Source organism: Esox lucius, chromosome 2 (genome assembly GCF_011004845.1).
Source record: "Esox lucius isolate fEsoLuc1 chromosome 2, fEsoLuc1.pri, whole genome shotgun sequence".
NCBI classification, from domain to species: Eukaryota; Metazoa; Chordata; class Actinopteri; order Esociformes; family Esocidae; genus Esox; species Esox lucius.
This window is the reverse complement of record NC_047570.1, coordinates 30,867,905-30,889,492: the sequence shown is the minus strand read 5'-3', so window position 1 is coordinate 30,889,492 and position 21,588 is coordinate 30,867,905. Positions and strand designations below refer to the sequence as shown.

At 42.5% G+C, this 21,588-nt stretch overlaps 1 protein-coding gene across 2 annotated transcripts; it reads right to left on the bottom strand.

Annotated features, from left to right (window-relative positions):
* Positions 1-539: 539 nt before the first annotated feature.
* On the bottom strand, positions 540-19,029 carry wt1b (WT1 transcription factor b). Of its 2 annotated transcripts, none has more exons than XM_010876315.5 (9): positions 18,501-19,029; positions 14,065-14,187; positions 13,279-13,378; positions 8,085-8,159; positions 2,682-2,790; positions 2,084-2,231; positions 1,898-1,987; positions 1,528-1,620; positions 540-1,334 (listed from the first exon to the last, which is right to left on the bottom strand). In XM_010876315.5, the coding sequence occupies exons 1-9, from the start codon at positions 18,925-18,927 to the stop codon at positions 1,213-1,215; spliced, it is 1,287 nt and encodes a 428-aa protein (XP_010874617.1). In that variant the 5' UTR covers positions 18,928-19,029; the 3' UTR covers positions 540-1,212. The 2 variants fall into 2 exon arrangements, with proteins under 2 accessions (XP_010874617.1, XP_010874625.1); XM_010876323.5 differs by having other exon boundaries at positions 1,537-1,620.
* Between the last annotated feature and the right edge of the window lie 2,559 nt (positions 19,030-21,588).

Sequence of the window (21,588 nt, the reverse complement as noted above, 5' to 3'; positions counted from 1 at the left end):
TTCCTGCCGTCAACTGTTGTTGTTTCCTTGGCCAAACTGGAGAATGGAAGGATAGAGCTGAGACTACACATTCACATCTACAACAGGAAAAAACCTGAGAAACGTTATTGTCCCAATACTCATGGAGGGGCCTGTCTATGTATGGAAAGTAATGCCTTTATGTCTTAAGGTGATATTAAATAAATACGTGTTCAATGAAAAATAATAGCCTATATGACATCCAATGTTCAAGCTGTTAGTCTTGTCAAGGACAGACTTTCTAGTCAGTCTGGACCCCTATGGTGTCTTTTACATGTAACAGCCTAAACAAATTCAGATATTTTTTAAGCCTGCCCCAGAGACTATGGGAAACGTGCCTGTTTGTGTGTATGGCACTCCCCTTCCTCAGCTTCTCAACCCTCCCGGCCTCTCCTCCCTCCCTCCCTCTCAATCCTCCCTCCCTCTCAACCCTCCCAGCCTCTCAACCCTCCCAGCCTCTCAACCCTCCCAGCCTATGTTTTAAATGGCTGGATATTATACCACACAACATAGCAAAAAAATAACACAACAACATTTAATATATCTGAACAGTACAAAAATAAAAACAAATTGAAAGTTTAAAAGGTATGGCAATGCAGTCGGATGGCAATGCAGTCATATACTGTATATACACAAAGGAACTAATGTTTTACATGGTAGGCACATAAAAGATGTGCATTTTCTCCGGCAATCACAGTAACGTTTTCTGTTTTACTCGTGGTCCTGTTGGACGGAGTGACATTGTCTGTTTCCTAACTCCAGGTTACATGGTCTACTTTCAACACTTGCATTAGGAAAAACATCTACAACATAAACAAAACAACAAACATAAAGCCAGTGCAATTATAATACAAGGTAATGACCAAATAATAGCAATGTGTTAACCTTCTCATCAAGACTTCAGATTCCCAATTATGGCTCAGGCTGAATCTGGTACTGTAAATCCAAACAAAATGAACCACTGAATAATAACAACTGTGAATCTTAGTGCTGGTTTGTCGATAGCTACGGTACCCATTAAGATGAATTGGCTGTATGAGTCAAAGCTTGGCATACATCTACAAAACAATGTTCTTTATTATTCACTCATAGCTCTCCATGGGTTTAGATCCAGTTATCATTACTGCTCAGATGGCGTTTGTTTTTGGTCCTGTTCGATCCAGTCCTTTACTGTCCAGGACAGTTTAATACTCGTCAGATGCCGGACTGTAGTTTGGTGAGGTTCCTCTGGTGCATGCTGTGGTGGCGAACCAACTCGTCAGACCTGGCAAACTTTTTCTGACAGCTGGACCAACGACACGTAAAGGGCTTCTCACCTGAGAGGAGGAGCAGAGAGGAGGCGCAGGGAGGAGGAGCAGTGAGGGCAAGGGGAGACCGTCAGGGATCAGAAACAGCAAAGCAATGATGAATACGTTCATTAGCATGGTTACCAAGGTAATCTGTAAGGTAAGGATAATGATTAGAGGAACGACAAAAGGTTTAAAAAGTAGAAAATAAAGGTATACGCACTTGTTTTACCTGTATGTGTCCGAGTGTGTGTCTTAAGATGATCTGACCGTGAAAACTTTCTCTGACATGTCTCACACTGAAACGGTTTCACACCTGAGGAGAGAGAGGGGGAGAGAGCGGGGAACAAGAGAGGTAGTAGGAAGAAAGACAGGAAGGGTTAAAGGTCTAAAAGGAATAATAACCAAGAAACGATGGCCGGAGAAACAATGAAATAGAGAAAGGTATGGGAGATGGGAAAGAGAAAGAAAGGGAGAAAAACCAAGACAATGTTTGTGCAGAGGAGGTCAGGAGGGAGAGGAAGCGATGGTGATTAGACATGGGCCTGGGGCGCGAGGGAGAGATGCTGGAAAGAGGGGGGACGGTGTCAGACCTGTGTGTCTGCGCTGGTGTCTCTTCAGCTGGTCTGATCTGGAGAATCTCCGTCCGCATTCTGTGAAGTCACACTGATACGGCTTTTCCCCTGCAAGGCATCATCGCCGTCATCATCCCCAGAACACTCCAGAAGCGTTGTGAAAGGGATTGCGAGTGGCGTTCTCTGTGCTGCCGCTCAGCTCACCTGTGTGTTTGCGGCCGTGCATCTGCAGGTGGGACAGTTTGAAGTACCTCTTGTTGCAGCCGGGGTGGACGCACACAAACGGACGCTTCTCATTGGTCTCTGACGACCTCCCAGCGGACGGAATGACGCTAGGCATCCTCCGTACATCCTGAGGGGGGCGGAGAGCGAGGAGGGGGGGTGTACAATAATGAGTTTAACACAGAGTGGCAGTTCAAGTGTGTGTGTGGGGGGGTGTGTACTCCGATATTTACTCTTTTCTATTTTTAACTGAGGACATTTTGGGGATGTTAGGATCTTTTTGCCGGTCCTCACATATAAAAATTATTGAGACTTAAGGTTACGGTTAGGGTTAAAATAAGAGTTAGACATAAGGGGTTAGGAGTTAAGAGTCAGCGTTAGGTTTAGAGTTTAGAGTTTCTTCGGGGGGGCAGGGTTAAGTTTCGGGGTTATTTTATAGTTACATAAAAATAAATGTCAGGTACAGAAATAAAGTTAAGGTTAAGAATTACAGCGAGCGCGTGTGTCTTTTCCTGCGCACGGGTATGTGTGTGTACGTGTGTGCGTGCCCACATCCAGCGGGGGCGTCTCGGACCCTGACCTGCAGTCCTCTGAAGACACCATGCGTGTGGATGTGGTACTGGGTACTGCAGCTGAGGACCACGGGAGGCGGCGGGGCCAAAGGCTCGGTGTCATACCCCGTCCCATGGCTGTGGGGAGAAGCAGAAGACCACACGACTCAAATGACAACGCTGAATGTCTCACAGTGTGCGACCCTGGTGGTCACGTGACGTCAGGTGTGCTCATTCCTGCTGGGAGGGAGGCCACTGGGGTAAGGTCCCTAATCCACATCTTCAGCCTCTCCTCCGCTCAGCAACATATTCCTTCTAATGGCCTGCGGTCATTTTGGAGAGGGGATGTAAAAACAGAACGAGGGAGGGAGAGAGAGAGGGAGAGACAGAGACGGACAGAGAGATAGAGAGGGACAGACACAAAGAGATTGTGAGGGACAGAGAGAGACAGAGACATAGAGAGGGACAGAGACAAAGAGATTGTGAGGGACAGAGACAGACAGAGACATAGAGATTGTGAGGGACAGAGACAGACAGAGACATAGAGAGGGACAGAGACAGTCATCAAACTTATTATAATAATAATATATGGAACTTATACAGCTTTACATCAGGTACAAAACAAACAAAATCTCAGAAGAGCAATTGAACAATACACTGACAAACATAAAGAAAAGGACTCAGACATGACACTGGATGAAGAGAAAGGGCAGGGGCTAGGGGTAGGCTTGTTTGAACAGATGAGGCTTGAGGCGGTGGATGAAGATGGGAACAGATTCAGATAAACTGATTGGTTGTGGAAGAGGGTTCCAAAGCCTTGTAGCAGCCTCAGAGAAACCCTGTCTCCAAAGCTCCGTAGCTTGGACCAGGGGATGATGAGGTGACCAGCTGTAGCAGAGAGGAGTGACCGAGAGGGTTGGTAATGGGCAATAAGATCAGAGAGGTAGGGTGGAGCAAGCTGATGGAGGGCCTTACAAGTGAGCAGAATAATTTTATAATCAATGTGCCGAGGGACGAGAAGCCAGAGGAGTTCCCGGAGGATAGGGCCGATGTGCTGCCAGGACCTGGTGTGGGTGAGAAGTCTGGCTGCTGGGTTTTGGACCATTATGTAGCTTATGGAGAGAATAAGGAGTTGATGCCAGATAGAAGACAGATGCAGTAGTCTAGCCGGGAGGAGGTGAATGCATGTTCTAAGGTTTCAGCGGCGGTACGGGAGAGGGAGGCCTTTAGCTGGGCAATATTGTGGAGGTGAAAGAATGAGGATTTGATGTGTTGTTCAAAGCTGAAGGAGGAGCCCAGGATGACGCCTAGGTTGCGTGAATGGGGAGAAGGAGAGGCAGTGTCATTGATGGTGAGAGTGAAGGTGCCTGTTTTGGTGAGTATGGATTTAGTGCCTACGAGTAGTAGTTCCATTTTATCACTGTTGAGCTTGAGGAAATTTTGCTGCGTCCATGTTTTTATTGTTGACAGGCAGGATTCAATGTGAACCATAGTTGGGTTGGTGAGAGACTTGGTGCTAATGTAAATCTGAGTGTCATCAGCATAGCAGTGGAAGTCAAGTTTGAAGTGACAGAGGATCTGACCAAGGGGGAGGATGTAGATGATGAAGAGCAAGGGGCCAAGAACAGAGCCCTGGGGGACACCCTGTGTGACTGCAGCTGAATCCGAATTATGGCCACTGAGGGAGATGTAGTGGGTCTGGTTGGTGAGGTATGAGTGTCATTGAGATGTAGTGGGTCTGGTTGGTGAGGTATGAGTGTCATTGAGGGAGATATAGTGGGTCTGGTTGGTGAGGTATGAGTGTCATTGAGATGTAGTGGGTCTGGTTGGTGAGGTATGAGTGTCATTGAGGGAGATGTAGTGGGTCTGGTTGGTGAGGTATGAGTGTCATTGAGGGAGTTGTTGTGGGTCTGGTTGGTGAGGTGATCTTGTCCTTCAAAAATTGAAGATTAGAGTTTGCAAGTAGAGAACAAGATGTGGAGGTCTCTCTGTGGGGTTGGAGAAGTTTGTTGACTGTGGAAAACAGAGTCAGGGAGTTTGTGTTGGAGGTTGTGATGGTGTTGGAGATGAAAGAGGTCCTGGCAAGATGGACAGCATCTTTATAAATGGAGAGGTGAAGCTTAAAGGCTGGTCTGGCATTCAAGATGGTGATCAAGGCTTCAAGGCTCAGAGCTCAGTTGTAAACCAGGGTGATGCGGATGTGAAGGAAAACATTTTGTTTGGAGTTGAGAGAGACAGAGTAGTGTTGAACTGGTTAAATAGATCTTCAGGCATATAGGGGGCATGGCTCAAGGGAATGGCAGAGCTTTTATATTACGAAAATAGATGAGTAGTTTCTTAATATTGTGGGGAATGTTTGAGGAAAAAGAGAAATTCAGGATTGTGTGGTCAGACAGCGGGAACAGTGAAGGGGAGATGTGGGAGATTTGGGAGATGTGGGAGAACAGAGCAGAAAAGATCAAGAATGTGGCCCTTGATGTGGGTGGGAAAATGAACATGTTGGGTGATATTAAAGCAGTCCAGGACAGCAGTGAAATCGGAGATAGGTTTGGAGTTCGGAGAGTCAACCTGGAGATTCATGTCACTGAGCAGCAGAAGGTGGGGGGGAAAGTGATGCTTCAATGGTGAGTGGTTTAGCTAGCTCAGAGAGAAATGATTCACTAGTTTTAGGAGGACGGTAGAGTAGAATAGTGGTGAGGGAACAGGATAATTTTATGTATTCAAATAAGAGGAATGAGGGGAGAGACAGTTTGGTTATTTTATAATTGGATTTGTGCAGTACAGCAAGATTCCACCATGGCCAGTGAGGCGGGAGACACAGGTAGATATAACAAGGGGGAGTGGCTAGATTCAGAGAGATATAACCAGGGGGAGTGGCTAGATTCAGAGAGATATAACCAGGGGGAGTGACTAGATTCAGACAGATATAACCAGGGGGAGTGACTAGATTCAGAGAGATATAACCAGGGGGAGTGGCTAGATTCAGAGAGATATAACCAGGGGGAATGGCTAGATTCAGACAGATATAACCAGGGAGAGTGACTAGATTCAGAGAGATATAACCAGGGGGAGTGGCTAGATTCAGACAGATATAACCAGGGGGAGTGACTAGATTCAGAGAGATATAACCAGGGGGAGTGACTAGATTCAGAGAGATATAACCAGGGCGAGTGACTAGATTCAGAGAGATATAACCAGGGGGAGTGGCTAGATTCAGAGAGATATAACCAGGGCGAGTGACTAGATTAAGACAGATATAACATGGGGGAGTGGCTAGATTCAGACAGATATAACCAGGGGGAGTGGCTACATTCAGAGAAAGAAAATAATTTTGTTGTTGCCAGGTTTCCGTTAGGAAAAGGAAGTCCAGGTGACTGTCAAATATGAAGCAGTTCATGAAACTGGGGAGCTTTGTTGTTCATAAAATGGTTGTTTAAGAGAGCAAAGTTGGTAGAACGACATGGTGAACTGAGGTTAAGGAAAGTGGTAGATTGGAGGGGGCGAAGGGAGCTGAGATTGACAGGTCTTGACTGTTAAAACGGTAAAAACCGAACAACAATAAAAATTGGCAGAGAAATTGAGAAATGATTTAACTGCTAGGGCTGTTAAAACCATAACCCACTGATCAACACAACAAAAGTCCATCAAGTCAAAGTACAAAAATAAATCAGCAAATTGTTCTCAATTAATTACAAACATAAAACAAAAGATAGATGATTCCATATGTATTCACCCCCTTTGCTATAACAACTGGGTGAGCTTGGGTGTAACCAATTGTCTTTAAAAGTCATATGATTAGTTGAATGGAGTTCAGCTGTAAGCAGTTAGTGCTTCACATGACTTCAGGTTAAATGCACTTGTCTCTGGAAGGTCCAATGGTAGATTATTACAATTCCTAACAAAAATGAGATCATAAACAGGAAGGAAAATTCAAAGCAAATCCAGAATAATGTCGTTCAAAAGCCCCAATCAGGGGGAGGACATAGGAACATTTCCAATGCAGGGAATATCTCCTGGAGCACAGTGAATTATATTATTAAGAAATAGAGAGAAAATTTAGTAACTGTGAATCTGTCTAGGATAGCCCTCCTCAAAAACTGTGTCCAGGTGACAAAGTCTGAGCTAGGGGAATGTGTATATTGTAAATATAGCTTGGGTGCTTCTCAAATGTTTCTATTATGGGAGAGTGGCAAGAACAACTCAGCTAGAGTGGCTACTGGAATGGTTTTCTCCATCAGAGCCTGGAAAGCTTGTGAAGATAAAGCGAAACATTGATTCAGGAAAGTACAGAGAAATACTGGAAGAAAGCCTGATGAAATTTACAAAAGACCTGGGACTTGGTTGAAGATTTATAATCCTGCAAGATAATGACCCCAGACATACAGTCAAAGGCACACTGACATAAAAACAAAAAGACCAATGTTCTGGAGTGACATAATCAAAATTACTGTTTACCAAAGTTCCCTATCCAACTTGACAGGGAACGAGCAATTTTGCAAAGCTGTATGGGCAAACACCATTATGTCCAGATATGCAAAGCTGGTAGAGACATATCCAAACAGTGACCACTCAGAGCAATTGGTCTAGAAACAGCAGTCACATTCAACCCCTAGAACATCATTAAAAACATCCAAAATCCTTCCACTAATTATTGGAACATTTTTACTTGAGGGTTACCAGATTCTAAAAATAGATATTAAGAAATTAAAAAAGGAAAATATTAACAACATATAACTCAATTACCATAGGTTGGACATAGAGACAGGACACATTAAAAACATGGTTTGTAGACAGAAAGATAGAGAGATTGACAGATGCAGACAGAGAGACAGACAGACACAGAGAGGTAGAAGGACAGAGTGATAGACAGAGGGACAGATGCAGACTGACAGACAGGCAGATTGACAGACAGACACGGACAGAGGCAGACAGAGGGACACGGGCACAAAGGCATATAGAGCGATAGACAGAGGTAGAGAGAGAGGGAAACAGACAGACAGGCAGACAGACAGAGGGATAGACAGAGGGACAGATGCAGACAGACAGAGACAGACAGAGGGACAGATGCAGACAGACAGAGACAGACAGAGGGGTAGACAGAGGCAGCAGCTGTGTGTCCACTGTATTCTGATCCTCTTCCTTCTCCCCCTGGGCAGCAGACCAAATGTCCCCTCCCACCTCCCATCCTCTTCCTCCCCCTCCAACCTCCCATTCTCCTTCTCATCCTCCTCCTCTGATACCTCCCTGACTACGGTCAAGGCTAGACTAAAGAAATATACTACAGGAAGCTAAAAACATCACATGATCACATGCACACACCCGCGCACACACACACACAGACACACACACACACACACACTGTAACAGACAAAACACACTTTTGATGGACTATACAAATAGAATTCCACAGTCGTCATGGTTCGATGCTGTACCTTTTGATGGTGGATAGAGTGTTGACAGGGTTCCACGCCACACAGTCCAGAGAGGTCATTGGGTACAGGCTATCACTACGGAAACACACAAAAACATTACAGCTCCACATTTTGTACCATGATTACAGCTAACTGAAACATTACAGTTCCACATTATGTACCATGATTACAGCTAACAAGAAACATTACAGCTCCACATTATGTACCATGATTACAGCTTACAGAAACATTACAACTTCACATTATGTACCATGATTACAGCTAAAAGAAACATTACAGCTCCACATTATGTACCATGATTAGAGCTAAAAGAAACATTACAGCTCCACATTATGTACCATGATTACAGCTAACTGAAACATTACAGCTCCACATTATGTACCATGATTAAAGCTAACTGAAATATTACAGCTCCACATTATGTACCATGATTACAGCTAACAGAAACATTACAGCTCCACATTATGTACCATGATTACAGCTAACTGAAACATTACAGCTCCACATTATGTACCATGATTACAGCTAACAGAAACATTACAGCGCCACATTATGTACCATGATTACAGCTAACAGAAACCTTACAGCTCCACATTATGTACCATGATTACAGCTAACAGAAACATTACAGCGCCACATTATGTACCATGATTACAGCTAACTGAAATATTACAGCTCCACATTATGTACCATGATCACAGCTACCAGAAACATTACAGCTCCACATTATGTACCATGATTACAGCTAACTGAAACATTACAGCTCCACATTATGTACCATGATTACAGCTAACAGAAACATTACAGCGCCACATTATGTACCATGATTACAGCTAACAGAAACCTTACAGCTCCACATTATGTACCATGATTACAGCTAACAAGAAACATTACAGCTCCACATTATGTACCATGATTACAGCTAACTGAAACATTACAGCTCCACATTATGTACCATGATTACAGCTAACAGAAACATTACAGCACCACATTATGTACCATGATTACAGCTAACTGAAATATTACAGCTCCACATTAGGTTCCATGATTACAGCTAACTGAAACATTACAGCTCCACATTTTACGCCAGGTCACACGCCCCTCACCAGCCATTGTTGGATAAGGATAATGAAGACATGACAGAATGGGAAACCCCACATATTTGCTTTATGAATAAATCCAGTCCAGGACTCACAGAGCTCATTAAAAACTTCTGTGCCGTGAAGTCATTTGTCACATTGGCAGATGATTACACTGACCACAGCACACACACCAGCCCCCCTCCCCACACGCACACACACACACACTCCAGAAGACATGATACACAGGGGTGAATACACCCGTGCCTAGCACGCAGTGGCCAGTGCATGACATCACTCGGTCCTCTCAGTATCATTAGGAGTGTAGGAGGGAACCAGTTTCAGGGCATACATTCACATTCCATGAAGAGTCCTTGGGGATAAGAGTGTGTAACACTTTTTTTATCGCTTTGGTACTATTTTTGACAGTATGTGATTTCTTTTCACACGCCTAACTGCACACTCAAAACAATTCATCAAAAGGAAGTTGTTTCAAAACTCTGATCACATTTTCAATTAACTAAGTACAACATGAGAAATAATACCGCAACTTTTTTTACCGAACTCACTGATCCGAACAGACCAGAACAGACCAACTGGTTTAACAATGTCGCTTGTATTTCATCTACATGTTGCTTTATAGTAAAATACTTCACTTTTATAATGCAAGTGTACTTGTTTAAATATGCAGTACCACTAAAGCAGCTTGGACACACCCATCCAAGCGAATTGACTGGTGCTGTTACACTTATTACAGTTATTTAATCCAAGATCTCTTTTGAGATAATTACTCAGCCATTTCATTTGACCTACAGATTTTAAAGAGGATTTTGTGAACAACATAATGAAAATGTATTTGTGAAAGCAGTTATCACATAAGATGTATGATCTGCAGTCTAACGCACTATTATAATATTTACAGTAAGTTGTCCAGATGTACAGTAACTGTAATGTACTGTATGTAACAAACGCATCCCAAATACAGGGAATGTAGACCCAAGACAGGAGTCCTGTTGGTGTTTTACAAAAATTCCACTGGTTGACACAGTACTGTAATATTACGCTATAGCAATGAGGCACAAGGGGGTGTAGAATATAGCTAATATACAATGGCTAAGAGCTGTTCATAGGCATAATGCCTTGCCAATATACCACCTGCTTAACAGTAGTATCCTGGCAACATATCACAAATCCCCATACTGTAAAATACAAACTTAGACACATAGGACCGCTACAATACAATACTGTAAAATACAAACTGAGACACATAGGACTGCTACAATACAATAATGTAAAATACAAACTGAGAAACACAGGACCACTACAATACAATACTGTGAAATACAAACTGAGACACATAGGACCCCTACAATACAATACTGTAAAATACAAATTGAGACACATAGGACCGCTACAATACAATACTGTAAAATACAAACTGAGACACATAGGACCACTACAATACAATACTGTAAAATACAAACTGAGACACATAGGACCACTACAATACAAAACTGTAAAATACAAACTGAGAAACACCGGACCACTACAATAAAACACTGTAAAATACAAACTGAGAAAAACAGGACTACTACAATAAAATAAAGTGGTGGTTTATGGAAAATCATTCACTGATCACACCTTAAATAAAAAAGGATGCAGTTATTATGTCCAGTCACTTTTAATGGGTAGTGCAGGTGCAAAAGCTCTAACGTACTGTGACATACAGTAAGATACCATGTTTTGTTGAAAGACACATTTTTATCATGCATCTTCTCATTATTTACTGTTGAATTTCCTGATTATTTGCACAGCTACAATGAGATACATCGCTGCCACCTTCTCTGCGCACAAACTAATTTAAGATGGACTGAGTCTCATTTAAAACTGTCTCGTGGTCTGACAAATCAAAATATTAAACTCTTATCCCCAAGGACCAAGTGATGTCATGGATGCCGCGTCCTCTGGACTAAAGAGGAGAGGGACCATCTGGCTTGTTATCAGCACACAGTTCAAAAGCCAGATTTAATGATGGTATGGGGGTGCATTGGTGCACATGGCATGGGTAACTTGCACATCCATAAAGGCACCATTAATGTTGAACAATATATATACAGGATTTGGAGCAACATATGCTGCCATCCAGACCACGTCCTTATCAGGGAAGGCCTTGCTTATTTCAGCAAGACATTGCCAAACCACATTCTGCACGTATTACAACAGTATGGCTTCTTAGTAAAATAGTTTGGTTGCTAAACTGGACTGCCTGTAGTCCAGACCTGTCACCCTGTTGAAAACAGACCCCAAACTGTTGAGCAGGTGAAATCCTATATGAAGGAAGAATAGGAATACATTTCACTTTCAAAACTACAGCCCTTGGTCTCCTCAGTTCCCAAAAGCTTACTGAGTGTTGTTAAAAGAGGTGATGCAACACTGTGGTAAACATGCCCCTGTACCAACTTTTTTGGAACGTGTTGCTGGCATCAAATTCAAAATGGGCATGTATTTTTCCAAAAACAATAACATTTCTCAGTTTCAACATTTGATATGTTGTCTTTGTACTATTTTCAATTAAATATAGGGATTAATGATTTTCACATCAATTGCATTCTGTTTTATTTTGAAAAAGCAGCGTCCCAACATTTTCGGAAACAGGGTTGTAAATGGTTAAGTGGTGAAAAAGAACAATATAACATATAGGGCCGGTTTCACAGACAGATTCAGGACTAAAAAACAAGCTCAGTGGAGTTTTCTATTGAACTTGATGTTTTAGTCCTAGACTAGCCTTAAACCGTGTCTGCGAATCCGACCCATTATGTATAAACCCGACAGTATAACACAGTATTACAAACCTGACAGTATTACACAGTATTACAAACCCGACAGTATTACACAGTATTACAAACCCGACAGTATTACACAGTATTACAAACCCGACAGTATTACACAGTATTACAAAAATTGCAACCAGTTGCAGGTTTACACAAATTACACAAATTCATCACATGACCTCTAAGATTTGTTCCAAAGTGATTCAAAAATTAGGTAATCCATCTGATTATCTAAATATAGAGACATTGACAGTTTGGACCGTAAGCGTGTACACCCAAATATTTTCAAATCTCTTTCAGAAAGACCACGGCTGAGGTTCATTGCAACGTGATGTATCGGCAGAACTGCTGGAACTGCAGCTCACAGCTGTTAATAAGTACACAGTATGTGTGCAAGTGTACGCTTGTGTGTGTTTTGATTTGATGGTTTCCAGGAAAAGGAGACGGGATCTAAATGGATAGGGGATCTACTCTTCCTCTCTTATCACACTGTGTTCCGGTAGTTTGGGTTCCTCATGTTCCCCAGCTCCAAAAACAAATGGACGACGGCATTTAAAGAATCTAGGTTCGTTTTTCCTGCGGAGATGTTTTGGGTTGAATGAAATTCCCCCCGCTACAAACACAGACATGAATCCTCACAGACTCCACTGGCTTGCCCTCGGTTGTCCACCTAGCCATCGCCTCCGCCCCCTCTTCCTTTTACACTTCTCCTTTTCTTTAACTTTTCTTCACCACTCCGTTTCAACCAGTCTATTTAGCCCTATGTTTCACGTCTCTCATCTCGCTCCTCACTGTTCAGCTCAATTTTGTTTCATCTGTCGCGGGCTACTCTCTGTGTACACATTCACGCGTTCACCTCCGCGACCCTGGTTGTCTAACTTCCTCCCGGGGTTCTTGACTGACATTTGTGGAGCCCATCAAAGGCCTGGGTTTTATTTATTTATTTATTTTTCTCTCTACGGGACTTCCTCGTTTAAATGTAAACACAGGACATATACGAATCTAGACATTATCTCTGAACCTCTCTGGGGTTATTTCTCCCCTCAAAAATTATGTGGTCAAAAGGATCTTTCTTATTATAGCCACCGTGTGTCAGTTTGTTGTCATTTGCTCTTTGGGGTTTTAGGCCGGGTATCTGTACAAGCACTTTGTGCTAATATACAAAAAAGCCTTAGAATACATGTGATTGATTGATCTTAGTAACAGCGGCAGTCATATACTAAGACTTGTGAATATGGATTTTAAGCTTTAAATACCCAAGGTGATTCATAAACTTAAAGGTACCTGTTATAGTTCCTGAGCAGAAGAGCTTGGCTGGTTGGACAGTTCTCTGAGGGGGCGTGGCAACCAAACACGGGGGGAGGGGCATGGTACTGCTGGTCGCCTGCACAGCATGAGAAAAGAAGACTTACTGGACAGTAGTTATAAGGACATTCAGCTGGTCTGGCAACAGTTTGACCAGCTGAATGTATATACTGCCATATACTAGATGGTTATAGAGAAACCCTCTTTCACACCCCCAAAAACACACAGGTCTACACACCTGCACACACACACACACATACACACACATAGAGAGACACACACCACAAAGACAAGCACAGACACTCACACAAATAAAACCCTTTTCCTCTAAACAGTTATCTACACCAGAGTCCTGCCAGAGATTATAAAACAATCCATATTAAAAAGATAACACAAATGATCAAATGATCTACACTATGTGCCTTCTCTGTGTGGTCCTGTAGATCGGTCCTCGGCTGGTTCGTAACAGCCCCTTCTGAAACCGTTTCATCAAGTTATCCTTTCCAAAGCCAATTCATTTGACCGACATGAACAAACAACACACAGCGTTGTATCACAGCATCAAACAGAGACAGAGATGATGGAGATGAGGTGAGAGATTGGATGTCAACAACGTATTACTCTGGTTGACAAAAATCTGGTCAAGACCTCAGGCCTTGGGGGGTGGGGGTGGGGGGTGGGGTATTTTCCCAAGCTGAACGTACAAAAACCAACATATTCACACACACAAGAGGACAGGAAGTGGTTAGGGACATTGATAGTTACCCATAGTTGTTGGAGGGGACAGGGTGTCCTCGTGTTTGAAGGGGTGACTGGAGAACTGGGGGGGCTGATGAGAGGGTGTGTGGCCATAGCTGGGTGCCCCGTCCAAACTAACTGTCCCATAACCTACAGAGAAAAGGCACGTCGTCAGCAAAATCCTTTCTTAGTTTCAGCATTAGGGCAACAGTCCAAAGCCTGGCGGATATCTGAATCCCCTAGCAGCAGCTTGAGTCCCTGGCAAAGTCACTTAAGTCAGTTTATCACACTACTGAAACCTGTCTCACTGGAAGGTATTCATTTGCGGATTTCGCTATTTACTGCGGGCTGAAGAGGAAAGTTGGCATCCCGAGAATATGAAGATCACTAAATAAAGGATGAAGTGGTGTGTCTGCTCTCTGGTTTCTCACACAACCGTGCACGCACACAAACCCACGTACACACACACCCACACACACACACACACACACACACACACACAGCCAAACACCCGTGCATGTACGCACACATTAGAATTCACACACTTATATGCGCACACGCATTGTTCACACACACACACACTCTTCAACGCATGAACCCCCTTTTGGCAATCACGCAAACGCGCACGCCGGTCGGTCACGCGTGCACTCCAGCCGTGGTTGACCTTGGTATGGCAGGAGTCAAGGGGAGGAATGGACAGTTCCTCTGTAGACTGACTCATCTACACATCCCTAAATCACTGGAGCCCCCAACGTCCCGCACTGACCCTTGAACCACTTCATCAAAAAACGTTTCCACAGGATAAACAAAAGTCTCTGCTCTCACATGGTTTGAAAACCGGGATTATCAATCGGACATCGGCTTCCCTCATTGAAGTATTGAACAATGATGCGTCTTTGTTAAGAAATAATAATGTGTTTTGTTTTTGTTGAAATGGTTACAAAACCCGCTCAATAATAGGAACACAGGAAACAGTGGAATGAAAGATGAATTTATATAAATATTTGTTACAAATGTTCCTGACTTATCTTCAGAGGTCAAATCCCAAAATACTGTGGGGAGTAATAAAGAAAGCAATAAGTCATTGCTTCAACATTCGTTTTAAAATGAAAATAATAAAGAATATGAGATTCAGAAATTGGATAGCAAGACAGATGCTATCATTACGGCTTAGATAAGTCTATTTTAACGCATAGCTTTACAATTTCGTCTCAGGATCGATGTTTTCATTATAAGGAAAACAACAGTTACCCTCAAGGTCTTGAGAATATATTTAGGCAATGTGATAGTCTGCAAGAAGTGTTCTATTTTGTTGTGTATTTTAAAGAAACTACTTTTTTTATTATCACGGTCCACATAACATAAAAACATTTACAGGTACCTGGGGCAAATCTTAAAATTCTGGTGGGTGTTTTTGTGTGATGTATGTATGTTTGTGTGGATGCTTGTTTGGGTGTGCATACCTGCATTCCTACAGGTTTGTACTGTGTGCCTGCGTGCAGAGCCGGATTATGGACCTGGCAAATGGGGTCTGGGCCCCGGGGGCTCTACATGGCCAGAGGCCCCTGGGAATGCAGAATGTAGATAGATGGACCGAAAGCGTTCAAATATGTGGACACTTCAGCCCATCAAGTGCCCCCTGACTACAAGGGCTCCACCTCAAGCCATACCAGGGCCCTTCCACAAGCCATACCAGGGCCCTTCCACAACCCATACCAGGGCCCTTCCACAACCCATACCAGGGCCCTTCCACAACCCATACCAGGGCCCCTTGGCTCCACCTCAACCCATAACAGACCATTATCAGCAACCGTCAGTCCTGTGTTCCGACGGCATGTTGTGTTTTCTAATCCAAGTATATAATTGTAAATGCCATTTGCAATTATGTTAGTATAGCTGAAAACGGTTGTGCTGATTAAAGAAGCAATTGTGAGTTTGATTACAGGCTCAAAATAGCCAAAAACAAAGACCTTGCTTATGAAATATGTCAATCTATTCTTGATCTGAGAAATAAAAGATATTCTATGGAAGTAATTGCCAAGGAACTGAAGATCTTGTACAACACTGTGTACTACTCCCTTCACAGAACAGCACAAACTGGCTCTAACAAGAATAGAAAGAGGAGTGGGAGGCCCTGGTGCACAACTGAGGAAGAGGACAAATACATTAGGGTGTCTAGTTTGAGAAACAGACGCTTCTTAGGTCCTCAACTGGCAGCTTCATTAAATAGTACCCGCAAAACACCTGTCTCAAGATCAAAAGTGAAGAGGAAACTCTGGGATGCTGGCCTACTAGGCAGAGTTGCAAAGAAATACATATCTCAGATGGGCCAGTAAAAAAAAAAGACTGAGATGGGCAAAAGAACACAGACACCAGAAAGAATAAGATTAGAAAAAAAGTGTTCATATCACAAAAAGAACAGTCGTGTGACGCAGGTCAAATGAAAAGATGCTGGAAAAGTGCTTGTCAAGTATGGTGGAGGCAATGTAATGGTCTGAGGGTGCTTTGGTGGTGGTGAAGTGGGAGATTTGTACAGGGTGAAAGGGATCTTGAATAAGAAAGGCTATCAATCCAACGCCATGCCATGCCATTGGGATGTAAATTTCCTCCTACAACAAGACTATGACACAAAGCACAGCTCCAAACTATGCAAGAACTATTATGTATAGGGGAGAAGCAATCAGCTGGTATTCTGTTTATAATGGAGTGGCCAGCACAATTTGAAGGACACAATAATTATTTCAAATAAATGTCATTATTTTAATGATTATGTTCCCTATTCAAACACACTTTCACATATGTTTTTTTGGAAAACGAGGAAACATCTAAGTGACCCCAAACTTTTGAATGGTGCGTATGCCTCCAAAGACACTCCAAAGACACTGCCCCAGGGTCACATCACAAGGCCATGTCTTTTTCCCAAGACCTGTATGACTGGCATGCACTGAGCGGAAGCCTTCCCTGTGCAAGTCAACATTTTCAACTGGCAGAAAGGTAAGTGGTTTGAGGATAAAACATACTGCCAGCTTTGCTGATCCACATGTTTATCTGAATTAATAGTAACAAGACAATAAGTAGTCACAGTAAGAAATTGTGCATCAAGAAAACCATATAAAAATATGTCCTACAAACTAATTATTTTAATAATTCATTTTATATGTTTCCAATTAAGTAATTCCTGTAAACACATATCATATTGTCAACAACAGACACATATTCTGAACACACAAATGTGGTGGATGGTAATACAATTATGTCTAATCGCTAACATTTTTACTATAATTAAATAGGTTAACATAAAATTTAATCTGATCATAATATAACATTCAAATACAAATTTCAAGTTAAATAAAAGTGAATAAAGAGTTATCAGTAGCTGAGATGATACATTTTAACATTATGTGAAACTTTGAGATCTTCCATGCTCACTAATCCCATTTCAGGATCCAGACCTTTATGTCAGGATGTAACATTTTCCATGATTAAATTATTAGTGTTCTCTTTTACATTTCAGTATAATTTATCGTATTATTTCATTATTTATTAAGTGCGAATTACAGGAACCGTTACGCTTAAGTGCCTTGGTAAAGGGAACAATGAAAGATTGATATTATTTTTTTTTTAATTATCTAGTCAACTAGGGGGTTTGAATCTTTTGGTTAATGGCTAAATGCTGTGTGGTTCTGTTACATTCAAAGCAATGTAGAAAGATTTTTTTCATACACTTCCCAAACTAAAATGAAAATAAACTATACCGAAATGTATTAAGCCATTTAAGGGTCTATACTATAATGTTAATTATAACTAAAATAATTAACTGGGATGCGTACAATAAATCAACTATGAACTCAAAGCAGAACTTAATTTGATTTGTTTGAAAGATACGCCATATTATTTATAGAAAATGATGTTGCATAAGGACATTGCTCTTCATTTAAAAAATTAAGACATTATTATTATTAGCACTGACATAATGTTTATTTACTATAACTAGGTTGTGTGGTTGTCCCACATAGATATCTTAAGATGAATACAGAATGAGCAAATCTCTTGGCTATATCACCCTGGTGTTTATAAGCCAGCTGTGGAAAAGCTGAAAGCAGAATGACCCTGTATAGTAGAAAACATCTTACTTAGACACAACAGACTGGACAAGCCCCAAACATCAACACCGGAGAATTACATCTAAAACAGATATATTTTCTTTTACCAGGTAGGTTGACCTTCAATCCAGCAACTTTTCAGGCAGTGGTCAGACGTTCTAACCGCTAAGCTACCAGCTGACCTAAGACAGACCAACTGCAAAACACCCAGTAAATACAGACTATGGAAAACACACAAACATAACAGTCAACGACAAACGTGCCGAGCTGACGGCCTTACTTGGTAGAGGGCTGAGCTGAATTCAGGGGATTGGATAGGGTGGAGTGAACCCGGAGAGGATCGTGTAGGTCGTTACTTACCCTGGTTCCTGTGGCCCGCTGAGCTGTCCACACAGCCTGGAAGATAGGCCCCGTTAGGAAACACCCTGGACTGGCTGGTCGCTGGCTCCCCGAAGGTCCCGACCCGACAGGGGCCTGTCCCAGTGAACTGGCCGGAGATGTGCACCGTGAAGGCACCACGGCCGCAGTGAGGGTCCTCAAGGGGGTCCGTGGGGCCCCAGCCGGGCTCCTGCTTGATGAGGGAATGATGGGAGGTCAGGGAGCCGTAGGGAGAGCCAGGGTGGAGGTCCAGGTAGGGGGACCACTGAGGGGCACCCCCGACAGGCAGGCCGCAGCCCCCGCTGCCGCCCGCCACCGAGGACACCGGGGGTAAAAGGGAGCTCAGGTCTCGAACGTCGGATCCCATGGATCCCATGGATCCCATGGCGCCGTACGTCTCGGTCAGCATTGGGGCGGTGAGAAGTCAGAGAGACCCCGAAAAACACCTGAGCAGATGAAACCGGATCCGAGTCCAGGGGGACGCTGGGCAGGACAGTCAACGGGGGGGGGGGGGGGGAGCCTCCAAACGCACGCTCAGAAATTGGCTGAAGGATGGCTTTTCTTCAACGCGACTGAACAACGCAAAAAGGTTCACTAAAGAATGGTCTGTATCCTCTCTCTGTTCCTATCCGTCTGTAGCGCGGGTTGGAATGGAGTGCAGGGTTCAGGTTGTTGGCTCAGTGAGCTGCCCACAGTGTAGTGTCCTAGCCCTGGATGTAGCAGGAGTGTGGGTTAGTGCAAAATCTCGGTGTGTGTGTGTGTGTATTGTGGCAGTAGTGCCTTGTCTCTAAGTCTCATGTCTGGTTTTCCTTACACTGCTGAAGGCTCTACTGCCTTACTCACAAGACAGGAGGAGGAGCAAGTATGACTTATTCACTTTATCCACTACACTATGCTTGTTGATTCATGTGTGTGTGTGTGTTCACACCCTACATTCCCCTTATTAACCGCTAAATATGAGCTATTGGAAATGTTTGTATTAAAATGTACTTTATTATAAGACTACGCAAATGTATGTTTATTGTTGGCTAGAAATGAATACCACATTTTAATCAAAGTCTACACCAATTCTTCCACAAAATTGTTTTTTGAACAAGTGTTTTTTAAACAGGTCTATTAGCTGTGATCTGACAGAGCACTCCACACAGCTTTTTGCAAAAACTTCATTCCAAACTTGTTGACAGCTTTGGGAGAACTTGAGTGCTTTCCAAGTACCTAGCTGATCCTCAGTGCATGAGTGTTTCAACATTATTTAAGAATCAGATTCGCTGCGAATCAGCACAAAATACAAAAGAACAGATCATATCCAATATTAAATATTAACAGATGCTTTTGATAGATAAATCCCAATGTCATCTAAAAGTTTATGCAATTATTTCAAAACAACCAATATGTTATACTTTTTCTTTCCAGTACAAAAAAGTTGAAAATGAAGGTTTTGAGTGAGGAGCAGAAGGGTTAAAATTAAGAGACCACTGCAAATTGAACGCTTCTGTTCCTCACACAAAACCTTTCTTTTCCACTTTTTTGGAAAGGTGCATTGGTTTTTCCCGGAGCTGTATGATTGCACATCTCCTGGCCAGTTTATTAATTTATATACTTGACATTCCTCCCAATAAAGATGTCAATTTCAAATGAAATGACACAATTATTGCAAATCTGCCAAATTCATTGGTCTACTTTACTGTACAATAAGTTTAATTTTAATTTTAAGTTTTAATTTTAAGAAAAACTATTACAATAAAAAAAATACATAATTGTATTTTTAGACTATACAAAAATCTAATGAATTTAATGCTGGTTACATTTTAATTGGATGAGACTTTTGCTGCAACTGCCGTTTGCTCGTTGGCAAAAACAAACAAGGAAGGTTCATCATTTTTGACTGGAGAGCTGGTAACCCAGATCTGCTCTGGGACAAAAAGGAATGCCGTAGGATTCTGCAACTCTGGAAAACACAGCGTTTGAGAAAGAAAAAATCTGCTTATTTTACTCAATGATTAGAGGATGGATGTCAACGCACACGAAACAAATCTATGAACAAATATAGGCATCAGTGGTTAAACATTTTAGAGAATGTAGCAATGTAATAACTAGCAACAATTGACTATCGGGGGGGAAAAAAAAGAGAAAGATTTACTTGACCCTAAATCGAATCCCAACCATTAATACCCCGTCTCTGCCTTGAATGTAATCACATGCTCTCATCCGCAGCAGTTAATGAGTCAAAGGTTAGAGGACAGGACCGACATATTCTGCTTTTAACATATGTGACGCTTGTTAAGGTTTTAAACATGGATTTGTTAGCCCGCTAATAACTGACTGGGCATCCACACTTCAAACAAACAAAAGGGTAATCCCAAGACCTTGACAGGGAAACACTTTTAAAACCATTCATGGGCCTCATGACCATCCATGTTTAAGGTAGAGAGTGTCAACATTGTCGACAAATAATGGCATAAACTGAGTATATGGGGCTAAACAGATGAACTAAAAACACACAAGGCTTGAAAAATACTAATAACATGATTCCAAAAAATGCCATGTTTTCTATCTTTACTTTCAAAGTCAAAATAATTGCAATAGCTACCAAACATTTTTTATCTGAATCCCAAACTGGAAGATAAATCATGCACTGAAAAACAACCAAAAGTTGCCAAAAGCACAATGCTCTAGATGACAATGTATAAAAAAAAAGAATGTAGCGCAATCCAGCAGATGCTCCACTCCTGAAGTGGGGAGCTCCACAGCCTGTATCTCCCGTCATGTGGTCGGAGACACAGGCGGGGGGGGGGACTAACTCCATAGCTTGGGTCATAGCCTGGGCCAAGGTTCTGGGTTAGTCCAGAGCAGGACCACAATCCGGATACGAAGTGAGTTTCACTTCTCCTCACCACCTCCTCTCTTCCCACCACCTACACCATCTGGAATTTAATTCTATTTCCCCAGAGAAAGTCACTGACCCCTGATTCAACTTTTTCAAACTGTGGAAAAGAGTGAGAGGGGTACCGGGGGGGGGGGGGGGGGGGGGTCATGTCATGAATGGATAGCCCAGTGTGTCAGAATGTGC